Source organism: Mobula birostris, chromosome 20 (assembly GCF_030028105.1).
Source record: "Mobula birostris isolate sMobBir1 chromosome 20, sMobBir1.hap1, whole genome shotgun sequence".
Taxonomy (NCBI): Eukaryota; Metazoa; Chordata; class Chondrichthyes; order Myliobatiformes; family Myliobatidae; genus Mobula; species Mobula birostris.
The window spans coordinates 34426192-34452363 of record NC_092389.1 but is presented as its reverse complement, the minus strand read 5'-3'; the positions used below and the strand labels follow the sequence as shown (position 1 = coordinate 34452363).

At 41.7% G+C, this 26172-nt stretch overlaps 1 protein-coding gene across 12 annotated transcripts in view; it reads left to right on the top strand.

The window, feature by feature from the left end:
* The window catches only part of LOC140185133 (rho GTPase-activating protein 32-like), a 583009-nt gene that overhangs the window by 306777 nt on the left and 250060 nt on the right, over positions 1-26172 (top strand). For all 12 annotated transcript variants that reach the window (XM_072238473.1, XM_072238466.1, XM_072238464.1 and 9 more), the window contains 2 exons: positions 3842-3933; positions 13817-13901. In XM_072238473.1, the coding sequence (XP_072094574.1) occupies positions 3842-3933; positions 13817-13901 (177 nt within the window). The remainder of the gene's footprint in view (positions 1-3841; positions 3934-13816; positions 13902-26172) is intronic.

Genomic DNA, 26172 nt, shown 5'->3' with positions numbered 1-26172 from the left:
AGGGGCTACTGCACAGGACTGAAAGAAGCGGCCGAAGGTTGTAAATCTAGTCAGCTCCATCTTGGGTACTAGCCTACAAAGTACCCAGGACACCTTTAAGGAGTGGTGTCTCAGAAAGGCAGCGTCCATTATTAAGGATCTCCAGCACCCAGGGCATGCCCCTTTCTCACTGTTACCATCAGGTAAGAGGTACAGAAGCCTGAAGGCACACACTCAGTGATTCAGGAACAGCTTCTTCCCCTCTGCCATCCGATTCCTAAATGGACGTTGAAGCTTTGGGCACTATCTTGCTTTTTTTTTAAATATACATTATATCTGTTTTTGCACATTTAAAAAAATCTATTCAATAGATGTAATTAATTTACTTATTTATTTATTATTATGTTTTATTTTATTTATTATTATTTTTTTCTCTGCTAGATTATGTATTGCATTGAACTGCTGCTACTAAGTTAACAAATTTCATGTCACATGCCGGTGATAATAAACCTGATTCTGAAATAAAAACATTTCCTTATTTAATTACAGTAAAAACAATTTTTATCAACAGTTTAGAGTACTTTAGTGTTCCAACTATTCCGTACTTCACTGCTTTTTCACCTTTTAATGAGATGGTTGGGCTTGATGCAGTGATACCAGTTTCTCAATATCAAGCTGAATGTCATTCGGAAGGAATCTCAAATTCTCACATTCATTAATTTGTAGTCTGTTTGGATGCTTTGAAAGAAGTTGTGTGACAATTGGAAAGGCAATAAAGAACATCTTGACCTTTTGCCACAGTGCATGATCATGTTCAGAAGCTTCTTTCTGCAACCAAAAGTCTTGACATGATTTTTTGAACTGTGGCTTTAGGTCAAAGTCAAGATCAGTTCTTCCCTCATCCTTCCTGTTAATTCTTCATTGCAAGTGTTCAGGAATGGATTTGTTTACGCAATCTGGAACTTGGATCAAGAGAAGATCCTGTCTTTATGCAGCTCATCTGGGTGGGCACAATATACCTGAAATCATCATCTTTCTCTTCCAGCTGAGAAGTGAGAAAAGGTCACGACAGCTAATGTTGCACTTAAATAGGGTTAACTTGGATAAAAATGTGTAGATGACTGATTTGACTTTGATAAGATTTATATCATTTCCTTGCAATTGAAGATTGATTTCATTAAATTTTGTGACTAATCTGACAAATAAGCAATGTCATGCCTGATATACTGAGTTAATTACTGAATGAAGCATTAGAATCTTCTAAGATTTTTATCATAGTTTCAAAAGCACATAAAAGTTTCAAGCAGTTTCCTTCGGAGAGCCATCTGACTTCTGTGTGCAACGAGTGTTCAAACTGTTGATGATTCTCAATACAAAGTTCTCAAAATAGTTGAGAATTGAGAGCGTGGGACTTGATTTTATTTACTGCCTGTGATAACAGTATTTAATGATTTGTTCAGCTGATCACTTGGGTTTTTTGTGACAAGTTGTTGCCTGTGAATGACGCAGTGAATGGTAAATACAGTATGTTCAGTACAGCTATTTTCAGGACAGTAATAACCCCACGATGGCATCTTCTCATTGATGGTGCCCCATTTGTTGCACAAGCAAGAATGTTGGTGAACAGAATGTCCTTCTCTTTGAAAAATTGCTTAATGATCCAAAATATTCAAAGTTCAAATTCATTCATTATCAAAGTACGTATACTATATGCAAACTTGAGATTCGTTGTTTTACAGGCAGCCACAAAACAAAGAAACTCAATAGAACCCATTAAAAAAGATGACCATCAAGTGACTTTCCCTTTATATCTGTTTCTAGTCCTCTTGCAAGTTGCAACTCTTGAACCATGCTTTCATCTTTTATGAAGTGAACATAATCAAGAAGCAAAGATTTGTTGCTTGGCAAAGTTAACTCATCCAACTGCAGAGCAAATTCTGTTGCCTTAAGTATGTTGTACAATGAGTCTTCCACATTCTCAGACATTTTACCTATTCATTTGTGAACAGAGTTGTCCCTGAGTGGAATTATTTTAATTATTTGGTCCGATGGCTATGCAAAACTATACTCAAAACCTCCCTTACTGCTGGCAGAATTAGTTCTTCTACAATCGTATGGGGCCTTCCATTTTTAGCAATGAGCAATGAAATGTACAAAGCATGCAAACCATCACTGTTTTGTTGTGAAGTGCTGGCAAACATGCTTTGAAGTTTTTTCTGTTTCTGAAAATTTTCACAAAATGACCAAAAATAAGTCAAGGTTTTATTTGCTTTATCACTGTGTATTCTCTTCAAATGTTTGAAGAGCCTTCATTTGTGGTCAAGAGCATTCAAAAAGGCAGATTCTGAACTTTACCCGGTTGAAAGCCATACCCTAGTTCACGAGAATTGTGTCACTGGATGATTAATGTTTGGGTATTGTACTAGCTAACACTGTGCTACAGGCCCAGAAATAACATTATTTCTTCAGTTGAGATTTCTTATGATATGCAAATGTAGAAATGTCACCTTGCTTTTCAACAACTATAATGTGCTTTGAGCAAAGTCTAAGAGAATGGTGGTTAGCAAGAGATGAGGTGATTATGTGATCATTGTAATCAATTACAAGGCACCGAGGATCAAATGCTTATAATATGTAATTAATTTCTTAAATTAAGCCTGTAATCTCCCTTGCTACCAAGCACCCACCACCCCCTTTATCTTTATTTCTTAGAAACTCCCATCATCCCCAGAGGGCAATATTGCCCACTTTGGGAGCCACTGATATAGATGTATTGAAGGAATACCAAAAAACAGAAATGGTGGAAACAGTCTGCAAGTCAGTGAGCATTTATAGAACATTTCAGATCAAAGACCCTTCAACAGAACAGAGAAAGAGAGAGAAAGAAGTTAGTTTTAAGTTGATAGAAGATTGTGGGGGGGTATGTGATTAGATGGACAAGATACAGGGAATATCTGTGATGTGACGAGATGTCAAGCGGTATAGTTAGATTGTGATTGTGCATCTTTGTGTTATGTGTTGCTAATAGTAGAGCAATTAGCTAAGTTCATGTCAGGCAAGAGAATGACAGAGCCAATATCACAGATGGATGACTTACAGGAATGACAAGTTGTAAGACAGAGAAAGCAAGTAACCTAAAATTGGAAAATTTGGTATTGAATCTAGAAGGTTGCAATATTCCTAAATGGAAGATGAGGTGCTGTTCTTCAAAGCGTGCTTTCGTCTCCATGGTAACATTGCAGGAGGCTACAGGTTAGGAGTGAGATGTCAACATTTTCTGCTTTGATTTTAGATTTTTAGCCATTGTCACCTTTTTGATTTAAAGTTCAAAGTACATTTTATTATCAAAGCACATATATGTTACCACCCTGAGATTCATTTTGTGGTGGACATACTCAACAAATCTATAGAATAGTAACTCTAAACAGAATCAATGAAAGATTGCCTAACTAGAGCATTCAACCAGAATGTAGAAGATGACACTGTGCAAATGCAATTATAAATAAGTAGCAATAACTCTCAAGAGCAAGAAATCAAGGGTCTTTTAAAAGTGAGTCCATTAGTTGTGGGAACACTTCAATGATGGGGTAAGTGAAGTTGAGTGAAATTATCCCCTTTTGTTCAAGAGCCTGATAATTGAGGGGTAGTCACTGTTCCTGAACCTGGTGGTGATTTAGATTTAAGATGAAGTAAGTTCAAAACAAAGGGGAGAATGGTTGTGTTCTCAGGGCAGGGAGTTAATATAGAATGTGGGCCAGCATGGGCTAAGAGACAGCTTTCTGTGTTGGAAATTTCTATAAAACAAAATCTCACTTGTTTCTAACATGATTGCTGATCTATGATTCTGTATTTCTACCCACAGGCGAGGAGCGCTGATATTCCTGATCTCCCTGGAGAACTTCCACTCCGTCCCTGTGGAAGCACAGCCAGCATGAAAGTCAAACATGTTAAAAAGTAAGAATGAATACTTTCCTGTTTTCACAAGTTTGGGTTCACCTGGAGCCCATCTTTTGGATTGCAATTTGTCCTCCTAAGCCAGCGGTCCCCAACCATTGGGCCACAAAGCATGTGCTACTGGGCCGTGAGGAAATGATATGAGTCAGCTGCACCTTTCCTCATTCCCTGTCACACACTGTTGAACTTGAACATAGGGTTGCCAACTGTCCCGTATTTGCCGGGACATCCCATATATATTAGGCTAAATTGGTTTGTCCCGTATTTCCCCCGCTAAGGTAGAGCGTTCCTATGAAACCTTTCGTGCTGAAATGGCGTGAAGCGAAGAAGCAATTACCATTAATTTATATGGGAAAAATTTTTGAGCGTTCCCAGACCCAAAAAATAACTTAACAAATCATACCAAATAACACAATACTGAAAATAAATAATACTAACATATAGTAAAAGCAGGAATGATATGATAAATACACAGCCTATATAAAGTAGAAATAATGTATGTGCAGTATAGTTGGGAAGATGAAGGCAAAACCGATTTGTTGGGGAAAAATCGGCACTTAAGCGCACATCATATGCGCACGTCACGCATACGCACAAAGGTGCCCGCGCAAGGCTTCATGGTCATGGTAGTCTTTCCTGGGGTAAAGTGTCCCAGGATTTGACTCAACACACATAAAAATTGCTGGTGAACACAGCAGGCCAGGCAGCATCTCTAGGAAGAGGTACATTCGACGTTTCGGGCCGAGACCCTTCGTCAGGACTAACTGAAAGAAGAGATAGTAAGAGATTTGCCTGCATTTCAAATCTCTTACTATCTCTTCTTTCAGTTAGTCCTGACGAAGGGTCTCGGCCCGAAACGTCGACTGTACCTCTTCCTAGAGATGCTGCCTGGCCTGCTGTGTTCACCAGCAATTTTTATGTGTGTTGCTTGAAATTCCAGCATCTGCAGATTTCCTCGTGTGTCCAGGATTTGACTGCTACTTTTGTCCCTTATTTGGGAGTGAGAAAGTTGGCAACCCTGACTGTAAAAGACATGTTGAGGTGAGTTTAACCCTACTTGAACAGCCCTCCCCCGGTCGGCCGGTCCGCAAGAATATTGTCAATATTAAACTGGTCCGCGGTGCAAAAAAGGTTGGGGAGCCCTGTCCTAAGCAAGGATTTATTCCCACATTCAATTCACCGGCTATAATTAAGCTCAATTGTGTGTGTCATAAACATGGTTCTATTTTGCTTAGTATTTTATTCACTGTGTAATGACTCCTTTGATTTGGATTAAGATGGGGGAAGTTCTGCTCAGTAGCATATGGGTCCATTATGTTGCACTGGATTTTGAACACTCTGGACTTCATAGGTTATATTTTGTATTCATGGGATTTCCACTTTGCAGATGCTTGATTAGAAATGAAAGGGAAAAAGGTCAGAAAATGGAATAACATCTTCAATTTTCTTTCCCATGTTAAGTGCTGAATAAATGGTCTACCTCCCTCTGTTAATCCCATTACCTGTAATTAGTTAGATAATGTCAGGTTTGAATGAGGCTCGCCAGGGACATGGGACTTATTAAACCAGTCAGTAAAATTTAAAGTATGTCACATAATGTGGCTTTGATGTAATTAACTTTACAGTGAAAAGCTAAATACTGATCTTCCTTAAGGGCTAAAGGAGAGTTTAGTTTGAGTTCAAAACCTTTAAATGGCAGGTCTTTGAAGGTTTAGCTGATCCGTCTTGCAAGGCCTTGTGTAGATGCAGAATTGCAGAGTAATAATAATTTATGGTTTTTATATATACAATTGGTTGCTTTTATTCAAGAGTTCTCCTAAGTAAAGGATGTTCTTGATGGGATCTAGATTCCAGACATAATGAATAACTTTATTCCTTTAATAAGGTTGATTTGGGAATGAAAATTTGGGAAGGGGAGGATTTTGTGGTTACTAATTCCTGAGAAGTAAATTGAGTTTTATGTATCATTTAATGTGGAGAGGGAGGCAGAGAACCTGAGGAGTTTGGGAAGATCACCCTCAAGAACTGAACCATGAGGTGAAGGGTTGCTCAGAAATAATAGTAGTACCTTGACTAAAATTGTTAGACTTGGAGGAAACACACACCAAGTGGTAGAGGAACTCAGCAGGCCAGGCAGCATCTATGAAAAAGAGTATAGTCGACATTTCGGGCCAAGACCCATGTCGATTGTACTTTTTTTCCATAGATGCTGCCTGACCTGCTGAGTTCCTCCAGCATCTTGTATGTGTTGGTTGGATTTCCAGCATCTGCAGATTTTCTCTTGTTTGTGATTATAGTTAGAGGATTTTCAGAGGTACTTGGCATACAAACCAAAGGTCGGCCAGATCTAAAGAGGAATTTGAAGTTAAGAACAAAGAAATTGAAATTTACCAGCAAGGGCAGAGGTGATGTGTGAGAAGGGAATTGGTGCAGGACAAGATGTCAGTATGGAGGATGAAAGTTCAGGAGTGTGATGGCTTCTGGTATAAGGGAGTACGTGCTGAGAAAGACGTAAAGACTTTTGATTGGAGGTTAATGAATGGTTTGACAGATATTTAAAGAATAGAAGGGGAGGAGCTGACTATTTATGTAGGTAAGATAGATAAGTGGGGTTGCATTGCCGATTATCCATAAGGTTTAAGAAACTGAACAACATCTTCCTAATGCTTATTTGTTCATTGTGCAGAAAGAGATGTGGGAGTAAAGTTAGGAGATTTAGGTATGAGAACTGGAGCTAAATGAGACTATGGTGAGCGACTGCTCTGAGAGACTGAAGTAGTATTTAAGTGCAGATTACAAAAGGGAAAGGGTATAGAACATAGTGTAATCCAGGCAGACACATACAGTATATATTATTGCACGTGTGCAGAGTAAGGGCCGAATATGAGATAGAGAGATTAGCTTTTTTTGTTTGCAAGTACACTGAAACATGCAATGAAATGCATTGTTGCGTCAATGACCAGAACACTCTGAGATGCACTAGGGACAGCCCACAAGTGTCTCCATGCTTCCAGCGTCAACGTAGCATGCTCACAACTTACTAAAACGAACTCGTCCATCTTTGGACTGTGGGAGGAAAGCAGAGCACCCAGAGGAAACCCATGCAGTTACACGGTGTACATACGAACTCCTCACAGACAGCAGCAGGAATTGAATCCTGATCTTACAGGTGGCACTGCAAAGCGTTGTGCTAACTGCTGTGCTTGAGAAAAAAACAACTTTTCCTTATAACACATGTCCACTAATCCAGCTAGTATCTTAGTAAACCTTCTGCACCCTCCCCAAAGCCAGACAACATTGGAGCCAAATAGTTTAAGTAGAGTGATCTATATTATGATTATGATGTGCAAAGGCTTGGACTATTCATCTGGAGACATCATCTCGGGTGGACCACTTAAGTACAAACACAGAATGGTACATCAGAGAAGCAGGCTCTTCGGCCCATAATGGTGCGCCAAGCTAATTAAACACCAAACCACCCTTCTGCTTGCATAATATCCATACTGTATGTCTCCAGTCTCTGCATATTTCTATGCCTATTTAAGTGCATTTTCAATGCCTCTATTGTATTTGTCTCCACTAATGTCCTGGCAGCACATTCCAGACGCCCTCTATTCTCTGTTTTTTAAAAAAAATTAAAAACTTGCCCTGCACATCTGCTTTGAACTTCCTGTTCTCACCTTAAATGTATACATGGCTTCTCTATCACAGACGTGAGACTTAACTGTCTACAGTTTCCAGGATTTTCCATATTTCCCTTCTTGAATAGTCGTCTGGGTCCCTACCTGAGGCTGGAGAGGGCAAAGTGATTTTGGTTAAGACCTCAGCAATCTCATCTCTTGATGCCTCAGTAACTTGGGTTATATCCCATCAGGCCTGGTGACTGATCCTCTTTAATGTTCTTCGAGAGACCCAACACTGCCTTTATCTTTATCTCAAAATGTCCAAGCATATTGGCACGCACTACTCTGAGCCCTCTATACCCTTCTTGGTAAATACTGATGCAAAGTACTCATATAGGACCTCATCCACATCCTCCCCCTCCAAGTACATGTTCCCTCCTTTAACTTGGAGTGGTCCAACCCGAGTTATCCTCTTGTTCTTGATGTATATATAGAATGCATTGATTCACTTTAATCCTACAAGGACTTTCATGAACCCCCACCTGGCTCACCTAATTCCATTGAGTTCTAGCTTTTTTTATAATTCCTCAGGGCTCTGTTTAATTTTAGCTCCTTCTTCCTTATTGGGACATACTTGCCCTGTACGCTTTGACACGTGTCTTTAAACACCATCCAAATGTCTGAAGTGGATTTGTCTGAAAAAGTTGTTTCCAATAAACTCTCCCTATCATCTGCATGATACTCTCACAATTGCCCTGTCCTAATTTAGTCAGTCATCTGGTTAGGCTCATTTCCCAACATGAGGTCGAGTATGTCCCCTCCTCTTGTTGGACTACCTACATACTGATTTAAGAAAATTTCCTGGATGCACCTAATAAATTCTACTCCCTCTAAATCTTTTGCACTAAGGAGGTCCCTGTCTATATTGGGGAATTTGAAGTCATCCACGACACCAACGTTGTTGATGATTAAATCGTTAATCTGCTTTCATATCCATTCCTCAATCTCCCAGGGGCTGTTGGAGGGTCTATAGTATAATCCCATGAGAGTGATTGCACTTTTCTTATTTTTGAGTTCTTCTCGTATAGTCTACCCATATAGATTCAGTGGATGAACCCTCCATTATGTCCCCTTTGAGTGCTTCCGTGGTTTGTCCCTGATCATTAGTGCAACAGCACCACTCCCTTAGCTCCCTCTCTCCTTTCTAAAACATAAAAATCCTGAAACATTAAGTGTTCAGACCTATCTCTGTAATAGTCATAACATCATAGTTCCATGTACTGATCTATACTTTAAATTCATCACTGTTACTTGGCTTCAAAATAAACAAGCATGAACCTATCCATCTAATTGTGTGTGTTACCTTGCTCTTGCCTGTTCTTCTTTACAGATTTACTGTCATGATATTTACCTTTCTCACGATCCTTGCACTTTCTAACATGGTGCTCTAGTTTCCACCCCCCCTACCAAACTAGTTTAACCCCCTCGCCACCCCCAGAGAGCACTATAGAATCTCCCAACTAGGATATTGGTTCTCCTCCAATTAAGTTGCACCCCTCTTGTATTGGTTGTCCCTGCCCCGACAAGGTTCCAATGATGCAAAAATCTGAAACCTGCTCTCTGCACCAGGTTCTCAGTCATGTATTCATCTATCTCTCTATTCCTGCCCTGACTGCCTGGTAGCTCCAGGAGTAATCCAGAAATGACTACTTTTAAGGCTCTACTTTTTAGCTGCTTTCCTACCTCCCTATACTGACTTCATAGATTCTGTTACCCGTTTTCCCCCTTTGTCATTAGTGCCAGTATATACCACGACCTCTGGGTGCTCATACTCCCCCTTGAGAATGTTTTACAGTTGCTCTGAGACGTCCTTGACCCTGGCACCCAGAGGGTAACACACCATCCTGACATTGCTTTTGCAGCAGCCGAATCCCTTGCCTGACCACAACTATGGAGTCTCCTATCACTATTGCTCTGCCTGACTTTAGCCTTCCTCACAGGGCCTCAGAGCTGGTCACAGTGTCACTAACCTGGGAAACTTAGTCGCTACCTGCAAGACTACTTTTCAAAGGCTGCTGCTGGATCACACCCTCTGCTGCTAAGGCACCTGGGACTAGAAACCACCAGTTCTTACCTGCAAAACTAAAAGAAAATAAATGTGTAATTAAAAAATATTGTTACTGTGTCACAGACCTCATTGTATGTACAAAAGATCTGAATACCTGAGGCAAATTGAAAGTGAATGCTGTTGACAGGAAATGCCATTTGACCACGTGAAGAATCAAGAACTGCTGCAAAACACGAGCCAAGGGGCTGATCATTTGAACCCCTGGATATTACTACCAGAGTTTGTTTGTAGGGCACTCTCCAAGGACCTTAAAAACTTTGTAAACGGAAAAAAAAACAAATACTGAAGAATGGCTAAAAGTTTGAAACCAACACAATAAATACTGGTAAATTTCAGGCAGCATCTGTGGAAAGAGAAACACTAATTTATAAATTGGGATGTTTGCTGATGATTGCAGAATATCAATGCCATTTCCTACTCAGTCCATGCTTCCACATGGATCTGATAGCAAATAACATTTGTGCTACATGTGCCTTTAATGATGACCTCCTCCCCTCTCCCCCCACAAGAAAGTGTCTGACCACCGACACACACAGAATGATGGAGGAATTCAGCAGGCCAGGCAGCACCTATGGAAAGAAGTACAGTCAACATTTCCAGCCGAGGCCCTTTGAAAAGAACTGGAGAAAAAAAAAGATGAGGAGTAGATTTAAAAGGTGGGGGAAGGGGAGAGAGAAACACAAGGTGATGGGTGAAACCAGGAGGGAGAGGGATGAAGTATAGAACTGGGAAGTTGATTGGTGAAAGAGATACCGGGCTAGAGAAGGGGGAGTCTGATAGGAGAGGACAAAAGGCCACGGAAGAAAGAAATGGGGGAAGGAGAACCAGAGGGGGGCGATGGGCAGACAAGGAGATAAGGTGAGGGATGGAAAAGGGGATGGGGAATGGTGAAGGGTGGGAAGTCGATGTTCATACCATCAGGTTGGAGGCTACCCAGACGGAATATAAGGTGTTGTTCCTCCAACCTGAGTGTGGCCGCATCACGGCAGTAGAGGAGGCTATGGATAGACATATTGGAATGGGAATGGGAAGTAGTATTTAGATGGGTGGCCACTGGGAGATTCTGCTTTTTCTGGCGGATGGAGTGTAGGTGCTCATTGAAGCGGTCTCCCAATCTACATCGGGTCTCACCGATATACAGGAGACCACACTGGGAGCACTGGACACAGTATATGACCCCAACAGACTCTCAGGTGAAGTGTCCCCTCACCTGAAAGGACTGTTAGGGGCCTTGAATGGTAGTGAGGGAGGAGGTGTAGGAGCACGTGTAGCACTTGTTCCGCTTGCAAGGACCCCCCATTCTTCACCATTTCCCATCTCCTTTTCCCTCTCTCACCTTACCTCTTTGTCTGCCTATCGCCTCCCTCTGGTGCTTCTCACCCCTTTTCTTTCTTCCGTGGCCTTCTGTTCTCTCCTATCAGACTCCCCCTTCTCCTACCCGGTATCTCTTTCACCAATCAACTTCCCAGCTCTTTACTTCAACCCTCCCCCCTCTTGGTTTCACCTATCACCTTGTGTTTCTCTCTCCCCTTCCCCCACCTTCTTACTCTGACTTCTCATCTTTTTTTTCTCCAGTCCTAATGAAGGGTCTAGGCCTGAAGTATTGACTGTACTCTTTTCCATGAATGCTGTCTGGCCTGCTGAGTTCCTCCAGCATTTTGTGTATGTTGTTTAGATTTCTAGCATCTGCAGATTTCCTCTTGTATCTCACCACCCACACTTGAATTTAACTGCATAGTCATTGTCAATCCCCCACCAGCAACTCCTGCTAAATAAGACTGAGGAGAAAAGAAAAGTAACTTGGATCTGTACATCAATTGTTGTTGCAAACTCACATTAGAAACTGTGTATTCTGCAGTGAGTAATTTGCCTTCAGGTTTGTGAAGTATTCCACCATGTGAAGGCACATGTCAGTTGTGTAATAGGATACTCTCTGGCTGCAATAAAACTCAGGGCACAACATCATCCGGTTGAGACAGTCCTCTGGATTGGAACACACCCATAATCCCAAATGTTCATTCTCTCTGCAAGCCTCTAGTATTTGCCAAGTAGAAAGTAGGGCCATGCCATTCTGTCACTATGAAGAACGAAGGCATTAGATGCACAGGAACACCACCAGCACCACCAACCACCAGTTCTCCTTCAAGTCTCATGACAGTCTGACCTGAAAATGTTTGAAATCATTCCTTCATTGTCAGTGGACTTAAGGAAACAGTTCCTATTGCTTTCTTCAGGACATTTATGGATAGGCAATAAACTCTGGTTGCCAGGAGCATTACATACTGTAAATGAATAGATCTGTACAATGCGGTTGCCCTCTGAAATAGTCCAGCAAGCCTTTGGTTCAGGAGCAGGTAGGGATAGGCACTAAGTGTTAGTAAAACCATGAGATAGCAACAAATAGCGTAATAGAAGCATATGCAGTATCAGACAAACAGGCCCTTTGGCCCACATTGTCCATGCAGACTACCAGGAACTTATTCATTCTAATCCCATTTATCAGCACTTGTCCCATAGCTTTCAAGCCCTAGGTGATACTTTTTAAATGTAAGAATGCCTGCCTCCACCTCCTCCTCAGCAAGTGCATTCTTGGTCCTAGCCATCGTCTTAGTGAGCAGAATTCTTTATCAAGCCCCCCTAAGTCTTTACTCCTCTCCTTAAACCTTTATCCTCTAGTTTTATCCAAATGCTCTGCTGGAAAGTTTCCTGTTACCTTTGTTTCTATGTGCCTTTCATAATATTACACATCTGTCAGGTCCCCTTCAACCCACTCTACTACTCTGAAAGCAAACCCAGCCTATGTAGTGACTCCTCATAACTGAAATGTTCCATCTCTGGCAATGTCCTGGTGAATCTGCTCTTTGTCTTCTCTAGTCCACCTGCATATTTCTGTTAAAGTGATGGCCTGAACTGCACACAATACTGCAGTGTGGTGGAACCCTGTACCAAGACCTCCCTGCTGTTATATGTTATACCTTGCTAATGAAGGGAAGCAGACCTTCCACCTTATCTCCCTATGCTGCCACTTTCACGATTTTTTGGACTTGTATGTCAAGGTCACTCTGTTCATTGGTGCTGCCTAAAAACTGTTGTTCATTCTGACCCCCTTATCCTCACAGGGGGAGGAAGAGCTTCACCCACAATTATCAAGATTAAATTCTATATGCCATTGTTTTGCCCGCATTTCTAGCTGAATACCAACCTACATCCTAAATTAATTTCTCCTTGCTATCAACAATGCTGTGCTGCAAAGTTACTAATCCTACTTCCTGCACTCGTGCCAAGTTGTTAATGTACCGTATATAACGTCCATCAAGGGTCCCAGCTCTGATTCCTGTGGTCAACCACTGGTCACAAGCCTCCAATCACAAAAATAAACCTTTGCTATCCTTTCCCAAGGCATACCTCCTATTACTATGGTAGATTTGGATCTAATTGGCAACTTGCCTTGGATCCTATAAGCATCAACCTTTTGGACCAGCTTTTCGTGTGGACCCTGCACTAACCACACAGTCTGCATCAAGATATTTGTTACTTCAAATTACAGAGTCAGTTACATTTGTAGCGTTTAGTAGTCTATACTCATGGTTTGATAAAGAAAAAAAATCTTCCTAATGGCTTAACAGCACTGGCCAGAAATGTAATTTAAGAAGTTTTGCTGAACTCGTTGCCATAAGTGACAGGCACTACTTTATACAATCAATTGTCTGAGATTAGAATCTTGATGGAAAGTATTTAACAGCAGTCTTCAAAAGCAAATTGCATAAATTGGTGAAGGGTAAAATGTATGAGGAAAGAGAATAATCTGAACTCTAAGAGCTGGACTGTAACAATTCCTATGGTACCTGTGATTTTGAATCATAGTGATGTTTGGCAATGAGTGCACAATAAGCTGAATAAAAGCTTGCCCAATGTTTCAGGCAGTATTTTCAAGTAGGATGTCTCTTCTGTTCCACTAGCTTTTCACTTTTTCCTTGTTTCACATTTTCATTGCCATTGAGAGACACAGTAGAGCTGTATACAAAGCTAGCAGTGAGATTAGGTAGTTCCAGCTGTTTCCATAGTTGTTAAAGAGCCAACAATGTAAGTTACTTCCTGGTCAGTACTAATGTGGTGTTTTTCTCTTTTACAGGCTGGCATTCACGAAAGGGCACTTTCCCAAGCTTGCTGAATGTGCCCATTTCCACTACGAAAATGTTGACTTTGGCAGCATACAAGTGAGTTCGGCTTTTTGGATACCATGTTGTAGTAGAACATGTTGTTAATGTAAGATTGTGAAATAACAGTATTTTACACTAGGCAGTTTGGTGGCATAGCAGCTAGTGCAACAGCAGTGATCAGGGTTCAATTCTCACCACTATCTGTAAGGAGTATGCATGTTCTCCCTGTGACTGGATGGGTTTCCTCTGTGTGATGCAATTCCCTTCGGCATTCGAAAGATGCCCGGTCATGTTACGTTGGTGCTGATTGACGCAAACAACGCATTTCACTGCATGTTCCAATAACGTGTGACAAATAAAGCTAATCTTTAATCTTAATCTATTGATCTGCTTAATGTGATGACCTCGGGTGTTCAGTCTGTAGAATGAGCTGCCGGGTGAAGTAGTAGAGGCTGGTATGTTTACAATATTTAAAAGGTATTTGCTTGTATTTGACCTATATCTCTCTAAATCCTGGATAGGAAGGATTAGAGGGATGTGGGCCAATGTGGGCAAATAGTACTAACTCAGGTAGGCAACTTGGTTCGCATGAATGGGTTGGGCATGTGAGTGAGCAAACTTTTGAGCCACATAATAATGTAAGAGAGCAAATGACCAAATGCTTGCCAAGTAGGTGGTTTTAAGATTCTTTTATGACTTAGAGGAAAAGAAGTAAGTAGTAATATGTTTGGCACAGACTAGATGGGACAAAGGTCCTGTTTTTGTCCTGTCGTGCTCTCTGATTCTACAAAGGGATATGGAAAGATTGACAAAGGTAATTCCTAACTGTGATCTTAACAGCTGAAGGCATTAGGAATTTCAAGGTTATGTTCTTGAATGATGTACAAAAGAACAGGGTGAGGGGATAAACAAGGTTGGCACATCATTTGGAAAGAAGACAAAGAAAGAGCCAAAGTAAATTGGTGAGTACTGGTAAATGGATAAATAGGATAGACAGAAATTAGGATTTGAACAGTATAATTTGGATGGTCAAGTATAGGATAGAAGTACAAGGCAGTCAGTTAGGAGTGTGTTCATATGGACAACAAAGGAGTGGATGAAAGCTTCAGCTGCAGATGAGCTGAACAAGGATGACAGTAGACAATGTTACCCAAGTGGATGGAGGCTTAGGTACTATTTCCAGGTTAATCTCAACACAGCTAACATGAGATTTAAAGATTGATCTTTGCAGGGTTATGATTCACACAGACTAGAGAAGAAGAGCAGGAGAAGACCAAAAGACCCAATGTCAATCCCAATTCCACCTCATGCTGCCTGGAAAAACCTCAGTAATCCATTTTCTATCCTTCACAAATGCATAATTTCTTTGAAGAGGTGTAAAGGCAAGAAAAAAGCCAGGCCAATAAATTACATTACATCAGGTTGGAGGCTACCCAGAGGAAATATGAAGGATTGCTCCTCCACTGTGAGGCCTCATATTCCGTCTGGGTAGCCTCCAACCTGATGGCATAAACATTGATTTTTCTAGCTTCTGGTATTATTTCCCCTTCCCCTTTCCCTTTTCTTTCCTTCCCCACTCTGGCTTCCCTCTTACCTCTTCTCCTCACTTGCCGATCGCCCGCCATGCCCCTTGTTGCCCCTCCTCTTTCTCTTTCTCCAATGATGCACCTTCCTCTGCTATCAGAATCCTTCAACCCTTTACCTTCCAGCTTCTCAGATCATCTCCTCCCCCCACCACCTTATTCTAGCTTCTTTCCCCCTTCTTTTTCAGTCCTGATGAAGGGTCTCAGCCCAAAACGTCGACTATTCCTACCTTTAAACCTATCTTTACCTCCACCCCCCAGCTTTCTGCAGGGATCGCTTCCTCTGTGATTCCCTTGTCCATTTGTCCCTCCCCGCTAATCTCCCTCCTGGCACTTATCCCTGCAAGTGGCCTAAGAGCCGCACCTACCACCTACACATCCTCCCTCAATTCTATTCAGGGCCCAAAACACTTCTTCCAGGTGAGGCAGCACTTCACCTGCAAATCTGCCTCATTGTCTGTTGTGTCCGGTATTCCTTCTCTACATTGGTGAGACTCGTTGTAAATTAGGGTACCGCATCGCCGAGCACCTCTGCTCCATCCATCAAAAGTGGAACTTCCTGCTGGCGAAATATTTACATTCTGATTTTGATTTTCATTTCCATTCTGACATATTGGTCCATGGCCTCTTCTTGTGCAAAGATGAGGCCACCCTCAGGGTGGAGGAGCAGCACCAGCACCTTATTCTGTCTGGGTAGCCTCAAACCTGATGGCATGAATCTGATTTTAAAAAAAATCCCTCTCCCTCTCCCTGTCCCTCCCCTCTTTGATTCTCCATTCTGGCCTCTTACCTCTTCTCACCTGCCTCTCACCTCCTCCTGGGTCCCCTTCTTCCCTTTCTCCTATGGTCCACTCACCTCTCCTATCAGATTCCTCCTTCTCCAGCCCTTTATTTTTCCAATCCACCTGGCTTCACCTATCACCTTCTTGCTAGCCTCCTTCCCCTCCCCCCATCTTTTTATTCTGGCATCTTCCCCCTTTTCATTCCTGAAGAAGAGTTTCGCCCCAAAACATTTACTGTTTATTCATTTCTGTAGATGCTGCCTGACCTACTTAGTCCAAATTTGGGCCACTGGTACCATCTGGGGGGAATAATTCTTATAGTGATTTTTGGCAAGTGATTTTTCTAACCCTTAGTGTTAGATAATATGTGATAGCATTGCAGTGGTGGTAGCTTGCATTTTAACCTCCATGCTATAAGAACCATGGTGCCATGGTGCTTTGCCAATGATAAGATGAATTATGCCAGGTACCTGTCCCCTTACTTTGCTCAGATGATGAGCCTCCCAGAGAAGAATCCTGTATATGAGGCCTTTAGGACAGGCCAATTCTCAGTGCAGCTGTCAAGTAACAACCCCTTTGAGCAGATCCCTGTGGACCAGGCTATTGAAGCCACAGTGAACAAAGACACACAGACTCCTGGAGGCACATCACGGTTCAGCCTGAATGCTGGAGCTATCAAGTGTTACTACATAACAGCTGAGCACCACAGTGCATTCCTGGGACAGTTAAGGGAGGTGGTGCAAGGCAACAAATCACAGCTTTGTTATGCGGAGCTGCAGTGGCCAAGAATCCAGAAAGATGAGGAAGCAGTTTCAGCAGTGGTTAGCCTCATACATGAATGGGTCAACCCATTTGCAGAGAAGCGGGACCTCATTAGCATCTCTACAGCAAAGGCAGCCCTCAAGGACATTGCTCCGACCTGATGAAGGCATATGAGATTGGTGAGCAAAGATATGCAACCTTCAAGGATGACAGACTAGAGGAAGACCCACCAGCAAAGAAATTCCATGACCCAGTGAAAACCAACAAGCTGAAAACATTCAGTGATATGTGTAAGCAGCGAGAAGTGAAATCAAATGAGAGGGCGATCATCTTGAAAGCAGACAGGTCTTTGTTTGGACGCATCATAGTGATGGCACAAGGGCGCAATCTATGTATGGAGGATATCCTTTCTCATCCCCTTGGACCATTGCCCTGGGCCCTGTTCACACCAGAAGGATTGCTGAGAAAGACAAATAAAGCTACTTTAGCCACAATCTTGCAGAAAAATGTACCAGTAGAAGAGCAACTCCCAGGAAACTCTGCTACAGTGGTTGATTGAATGAACTTGGTCCAAAGAGTGAAAGGTGATCAAGTTAATTTCAGAGATGTTGCCACAACAATTCTGGGTATGGCTCTGAAGGAAGGCAGTCAGAGTAGCAGAATAGATGTTGTGTTTGACACATACAAGGAGAACTCTATCAAGAATAGTGAAGGATCTCCACGGGGTGAAGACACTGGTCATGAATTGCAAGGTATCACAGGCACACAGATGGTGAGGCAGTGGAGGAGCTTCCTGACCAAAGTCAGTAACAAAAATAGTCTCATTAGCTTCATAGTCCATGAATGGTGGAAGGCGGAGTACAGAGCAAAGCTACAGAAGATTCTGTATGCAACTGTGAATGACAAATGTTACAGAATCACATCTCAAGAGAATGAGGAGGTGTCAGCTCTTCAGTGTCAACAAGAAGAAGCAGATGGCCGCCTACTTCTTCATGCTGCCCATGCCACAAGAGAGGGATACCAATCTGTAGTGATCTGCTCAGAAGACACAGATGTCTTTATCATGTCTTTAGCATTTTGTGACAAGATTGAGGCCCCATTGTTCCAGAAGTGTGGCACTAGAACCTGTACAAGGCTTGTAGACATCAGGAAGGTTGCTGCCACTGTTGGCATAGAGGTTTGTAGGGCTTTCATCAGGTTGCACGCATATACAGGATGTGACACTAAGCGCTTTTGCAGGTAAAGGGAAGACAAGCGCCCTAAAACTTCTGACTAGCAACAGGGAAACTCGACATATTCTTAGAGTTGGGTCAGGAATGGGACCTCTCCCCAGAACTGATGGACAAACTGGAGGCATTTACATGTTTCCTGTATGCCCCCAAAATCATCGACCGCCAAGGTCAATGAGCTCAGGTATCACCTTTTCTGTGCCAAAAAAGGTGAAATCGAAAGTCATCAACTCCCACCATGCAAGGACTGCTTAACAAAACGTGCACAGTGAGCCAACTACCAGGCTGGTATATGGAGAAGATGTTTAGAGAAGGACCCACAAGTGCCAAGCGCTGTTGGCAGAGGATGGAAGATGGAGAGAGAAGAGGAAGCTGAACAGTTGGTGGTATACTGGATGGAAGGCCAGCCAGCACCCGATGCCGACCTGGTTCTACTGGCTTGTAACTATCCAAAAAAATTTTCACTCCCAAGATGTATGTGTGTTGCCAATGGCCTCACGTGTACTGACATGTGTAGACTGGCAGAATGTGAGAACCAGGCATCCACCTCAGAGAGTGTGGAAAGTTCAGATGAAGATGTGGAAGACTTGGAAAATTGTTATGATTATTAATAGGTTATGAAAGTATGGGAAACAAAGTATGGAAAGCAGTCTTTGATTAAATATATTCATTTTACAACCAAATGGGGCCTAGGTTATGGCTGTGTGGAACCCCCAGATTTGAATTATTGTACTGTAACTCTATATGCTATGACAAAAGCTTAAGATTGCTTTGATTTGATACAACAATATGGAAGATATCATGACATTGATAAAACTCCAGAAATCTCTCCAAATGAGGTTTTTTACCTTTTGGGGTGACATTTTCTGTTGTACTGATGTTAATATGGAATATATACTTATTTGAAGTAATAAAGCTACCACTGGTGCAATGCTATCACATATTTTCTAACTCTAGAGATGTATACCTTGCCAAAAATCACTATGAGCATTAATCCTCTCAGATGGTACTGACCAACCCTACTGGCTTACGGACTAACTGAGCTCTTCCAGCATTTTGTGTCTGTTGCCCTGGATTTCTAGTGTCTGCAGAATTGACTGTGTTTGGTATAATCTACAGATTTACTGACCATCCAAGGCTATTGACCAGGTCATTAATAGAAGGTGTGAACAAGAAAAGCGAATCTATGAGTAATTTCCTTTTGTGGATGGTGGTTGAGCTGGGTTTGTGGTGTTGCGTAGTGAGTAATATTAGTCAGAGAGAGAAAATATTACAAAGGAGTAACTCGGCAGTGCTATTGATAAGAATACTCAATGCTGGAAAATTGGGATGCTATATAATGTAGTGCATACTGCCCAGTCCATCATGAGTTAGTCTCTCCCCACCATTAAGCACATCTACACGAAGTGGTGTCGCAGGTAAACAGCATTCATCACGCAAACCACGCTGTCTCTAACTGTTGCCATCAGGAAGGAGGTATCGGAGCCTCAGGACCCACACCACCGGGTCCAGGAACAGTTATTACCCTTCAACCGTCAGGCTTCTTGATCCAAAGGGGATAACTTCACTGCTGCATCACTGAACTGTTCCCATAACCTATGGGCTCACTTTCAATGACTCTTCATCTCGTGTTCTTGATTTGTTTGTTACTTATTTATTATTATTATTTCATTTTTTTCTGTTGTATTTGCACATTGGTTGGTGCTCCATCCACTTGCTGCTGTTGCCCTTCGCAGCTCAGCATAAGATGTAATGGATTTAGAAGATGCTGTTGGACTACCCTGGGTGAGGAACTGTAGTGTATCTTGTAGATGATACAGGCTGCACTAGTGGTGGAGGGAACGGATGCTTAGGATGGCTAATGGGCTGTCAGTTGAGCAGTTTTTAAAGATTAAAGATTAGCTTTATTTGTCGCATGTACATTGAAACATCAGTGACATACTCCATTTTGCTGTAATGACCAACACAGTCAGGATGTGCTGGAAGCAGCCCACAAGTGTTGCCATGCTTCTGGTGCCAACATAGCATGTCCACAACTTACTGACCTTAACTGTATGTTTCGGGATCGTAGAGGAAACCAGAGCACCTGGAGGAAACCCACATGATCATGGGGAGAATGTAAAAAACTTCTTGCAGACAGCAGCAGTAATTGAACCCCGAATGGAGGTCACTGGTGCAATGGCACTAACTGCTATGCTACTGTGCCGCAGTCTGTCTTTTATCTTGGATGGTGTTGAGTTGCTTGAAAGCTTTTGGAACTGCAATCAGACTATTCCATCGCATACCTTGCTGCATGATACCATGCCTTTGACCTGGTCTTGCAGCATGTATTCATGTCGTGGCCCAGTTTCTTTTCTGGTCAGTAATGTTTCCCTGGGTATTGATGGTGGATAATTCAGCACTGGCGATGCCATTGAATGCCCACGATAGATGGTTCTCTGTTTTATTGGAAAAATTCAGTTCACGCCACCTTAATGGAGCATATATTGCATACCAAATATTAACCCATATGTGAATATTGTCTTGAGTCCTGCTGCATGTACCTCAGACTGTTTCATTTGCTGAGTAGTCATGAATGGTATTAACCAGTTATCTGGATCCTCTCTTTGACTTTTTGACATTTGATCTGTCTGTTGCTACTAACATCCATTGTACAAAGTGTGATTCCAACATCTGGAGTACTTCCACCATCTACTGTTTTTGCTGTAGGGTCATGGTGCTGGTCCTATTATCCACATTTAATGGCACCTGTCCTTGGCCATCCTATCTATGTTTATTCTGTCTAGGTTCATCTGTATTTAACTGTTTCCCTATTACCTCCTGTATTCAGGAGCAAGTTTGAGGTTAGTTTCTTTCCTCACTGATCTCAAGTCCTCCTCGCCGAATAGCTCTGCAGTATGTTCTGGTGTGTGTTTGCTCTGGTATACTTTGGGAGATGAGACTGTTGGGATGGTGTTAACCTTACCTCACCTTTCTTAGTGACATGGCTGCCCTCTGTTGGCCAGCAGTGCATGCATGTTTCCTTTTGTCTACAGAAACTAGCACTTGCTTTCATTTACCTTTTATATCTTTTATACATGATCTTTTTCTTGTGCATTGCCTGTGTTTGAAACACTTTCAGGATATGATGACATTTAAATGTTGCATACTTTCTGGCTTACAATATAAATCCATTTTGTGGGTGAATGTTGCTGGCAAGGCCAGTTTTCATTGCCTGTCTTGAACTGCCCTTAAGAAGGCCAGTGTCTTGTATCATGCAGACCTTCTGGTAAAGGTACTCCCCCTGTGTTGTTAGTTAGCAGTTTCTAGGATCTACACCAAAATAATCCCCAGGAAGCACACAGTGTGTGTTTTCTAATACATTTTCTTTTGCGATATACCATGTCAGTTGTCGGATCAAGCATACCTGAACCTAGTGATGTTTTAGGTTTTATCTTCTCTTGGAAGTTAAGTGTATCAGTAGTTGCTTGAAGACTGGTCTAAGTGGACTAGTAATTCACATCAGTGACTGAGGATCAAAATCTACACAATGTCAAGATGCAGTACATGCAATGCTAATCAGATGACAGAAAGCCCCATTTTTTGGCCATGAAATTACTTCAGTTTCACTTCAATCTATCACAGAGAATTTAGAAAGTAAAGAGTCAATTTACAATGTAATGTTATAACCAGAAGAGCTGCCTTTAGAATGAACCCTGCCCGCCAGCACCAATTTATGAAATGCATGGTTAGCAACAAATTGAACGAAAGGGATCAACAAATCTGAACAAGCATTCCCCTATAGGCTTCAGATACAGTGCAAAATCCTATACTTGGAGATTCAGCTTATTACCTGTTCGTGATTTCTGGTTTAAATTGTGTTTCAGAAACTTTAGTGCGAAAACCTAGGGCCCATGCAGCTCTGAAAAAATGGAGTATCAGCTGTCCCAGCTTTCAGAATTACAGGCTCTATGTAAATTCTCTGGTATTCATATAAAAATATCTGAAGGCAATGTTTTAAGAAGAAGAGGGATGATAAAGTTGGAGGCTTTCTGGGAAAAAATGTTTTTGAATTGTTTTCTACCTAAAGAATTCTGTTCCAGGAATAAGTGGCAACCATGCAAGGATTCCACTTCCCTTACCCTGAGAATGTTGCATGTGGCTTTCAGATGCGGATTATGGTCCAGTCCCATTTATTTGTGCTTTGCATTGACACAGTGGCACACCAGAGATTTTGTAATGTGGCAGTAAATTTCAATAAGAAATTATGACTTTGTCATTTAATTTCAGTTTCATGAATAATAGCATGAGAGGCTGAAACTTCGAGTTCAAAAGCAGTGTGACAGAGAATCTTCATAAGGAGTTCAAAGGCAGTGGGAGAGATGAACTGTATAAATTCAAAGGCAGTGGGAAAGAGGGGCTTCATGTATTCAAAGGCATGGGGCCGAGATGAATTCTTCCTTCCAAAAACGTGCAATATTCTTAAATTAAGGGAAGTGTACCCTCTTTATGGTTGTCATTTATTCCTGGCATAGAGTTTTATTGCTAGAAATTAAAATCAAAGCTAATTTTTCCAAATGGGATTTCAGGCTTTTCATTTTTGGTTTTAATTGGTGAAAATCAAAAACAAAATTACATTCTGAATAAAGGCAGTATGCCAAGGTTTAACTGCTTTTTCATCTTCAAAGCATTGTTTTAAGATTCTTTGGTATGTGCACCTGAGAAGACAGACAGGACCTCTGATAAATACTGTATCTCTTGAACAAATTGTATGAGTTGGTATGGACTACAGACCTAAAAAAGGGAGAAGTTGAGGAAGAGATATGCAGACAAATAAGGAAATGAGTAAAATAAATAGTGATGGGAAATTTCAACTACCCAACTGTTGATTGGATCAAAGTGGTAGTTGAAGGTATATATATATTAAATAGTGCAAAAAGAGAAATTAAAGTAGTGAGATGTTCATGGGTTCAATGTCCATTCAGAATTCCAGTGCCAGAGGGGAAGAAGCTGTTCCTGAATCATTGAGTGTATGCCTTCAGGCTCCTGTACCTCTTCCCTGATGGTAGCACTAAGAAGAGGGCATGTCCTGGGTGATAGGGATCCTTAATGATGGATACTACCTTGCATCGCTCCTTGAAGATGTCCTGGATGCTGGGGAGTCTAGTGCCCATGATGGAGCTGACTGAGTTCACAACTTTCTACAGCTTATTTCAATCCTGTGCAGTGGCTCCTTCATATCAGCTACTGATGCAGCCAGTTAGAATGCTCTCCATGGTATATTTGTCTTTGGTGACATACCAAATCTCCTCGAACTCCCAATGAAATATATAGCCACTGTCATGCCTTCTTTGTAACTGCATCAATATGCTGGGCCCAGGGTAAATCCTCAGTGATGTTGACACCAGGAAATTGAAACTGTTCACCCTTTCCACTATTGATCCCTCGATGAGGACTGGTGTGTGTTCCCTCATCTTACTGTTTTTGAAGTCCACAATCAATTCTTTGGTCTTACTAAGGTTGAGTGCAAGGTTGTTACTGTGACACAACTCAAACAGCTGATCTACAGTTGCAAGAGATTGTTTGTGAACCCTTGCAATTGCCTGGTATTCTGCACTAATTGCTCATAAAATGTGGTCTGATTTTCATCTAAGTCACAATCTGCCTAAACAAATAACACACAAACAATTGTACTTTTCATGTCTTTATTGAATACATTGTTGAATCATTTACTGTCCAGGCTGGAAAAAGTATGTGAGTCCTTGTGTTTAAAAACTGGTAGAACCTCCTTTAGCAGCAATAACCTCCACCAAATGTTTCCTGTAGCTGCTGATCACAACAGCGAGGAGGAATCTTAGATTATTCCTCCACATAAAACTGTTTCAGTTCATCAATATTTCTGGGATACCTTGCATGAACAGCCCTCTTCAGGTCATACTACAGCATCTCAGTTGGGTTAATGTCTGGACTCTGACTTGGCCGTTGGAAAACACAGATTTTCTTCTTTTTAAACCCTTCTGTTGTTGATTTATTCTTGTATTTCAGATCATTGTCTTGTTGCAACATCCAAATTCTGTTACGCTTCAGGTGATGGACTGCTACCCTGACATTCTCCTGTAAAGTGTCTTGATACAATTTTGAATTCATTGTTCTCTCAGTGATTGTAAGTTGTCCAGGCCCTGAGGCAGCAAAGCAGCCCCAAACCATGCTTCACAGTTGGAATGAGGTGTTGCTGCACAGTGTCCTTTTACCACCAAACGTAACAATATGCATATCTGCCAAAAAATTCAACTTTTGTCTCATCTGTCCACAGAACATTGTCCCAGAAGCGTCGTAGAATATTCAGGTGGTCTTTTGCAAACTTCAGATGTGCAGCAGTATATTTTTTTGGGAAACAGTGGTTTTCCCCGTCTCCTTCCATGAACACCATTCTTGTTCAGTGTTTATCTTATAGTGGACATACGAACAGAGACTTCAGCAAGTCCTAGAGATTTCTGCATTTCTTTTGCTGTTACCCTTGGGTTCTTTTTCACCTCCTTCAGCATTGCACGTTGTGCTCTTGTTGTGATCTTTGCAGGATGTCCACTCCTAGGGAGAGTAGAAACAGAATTGAGTTTTCTCCATTTGTAGACAATATATCTTACTGTGGCCTGACAAATACTTAGGTCTTTAGAAATTCTTTTGTAGCCTTTTCCAACATCATGCATCTCTCTAGTTCTTCTTAAAAGGTCCTCTGAATGTTGTTTTGATTGAGGCATGGTGCACAAAAACAGATCTTTCTTGAGCAGAACAGGCTCTGTCAGTTACCTGACTTTGTGTGTCTTTTTTATAGGGCAGGGCAGCTCTACAACCTATACCTGCCATCTCATCTCATTGATTGGAACACCTAACTCCAAATAGCTTTTCTGGAAGGCATTACCCCAGAGGTTCACATACTTCTTTGAACCTAGACTGTGATTGTTTAAATGGTGTACACTCTGGCCCAATTAAACAGCAGCCCTAATGGATAGGAGAACAGCCGGTTAGGAATGCAAGTTCAGAAGACATAATGGACAACAAAACAGGAGTGATTGAAAAGTAGGAAAAAGGTCAAAAAACAATTAAGAAGGCTAAACAAAAGCATAAAGTTAATTTGCAAAGGAACATAAAACAATATTGTAACTGTTTACAGACACAAGGAGATAAAAGGCTGAGATGGGAATAGTGCCATGAAAGAATGAACAAGACAGGCTGGTTGGATGGGTAGTTTGTGAGGTGGTGCATTCCTCCATCTGCTTAAATGGCTTCTGTGTGCTCCTAGTGCATCGTCTCCAGGTTTTCAAAACCAGCCCAAATGTTCTGTCTCCACTCTGAGCATTTGTAAGCCAGGAATCAATGGAGATGCTGCATTTCTTCAAGGATATCTTTGAGTGCATCCTTGATATTTCCCTGTGTTTGTCTAGTAATCTCATACCAAGTCTGGTTTGTGTCAGATCTTCAAGTACCCTTTTCTTCAATCAACCAAAGACATTGCTAGCATATTTAAGGTGGTAATGAATTTTTCATCAATGTCTGTCTCCAGCAAGCAAGCAGGGGTGTGGAACACCCTTCTCAGATTTGGTTGCCCTCTGAAATTGGTCTCCATCTTGCATTCTCCCACAGTGGCAGGTAGGCCATGATGTTAACCAACAAGGCTGCAACAGAACCAATCTCAGTGAAGTTGGGTGTCAAGTAGGGCTTGTGCCACCCAATCTTACCAATTATACCTCTTACAAATACGTGCAAGCTATTAATATCACAAGCATTGAGGATCTCAGCACCGATCCTTGTTTGAAGAGCCTTCCAACATATTCTTCCTAATCAATATTAGGATGACCCCCCCCGCCCCCCCATTTTCCTTCCCCATCCTTCACGCCTGAAACTTGTATACCTCAGATCATTGAGCTGCCACTGTCAAAGTACAGGGCTCATCCTGCCCTTTCAATCATGTTTTGTGATTATAATGATATTCTGT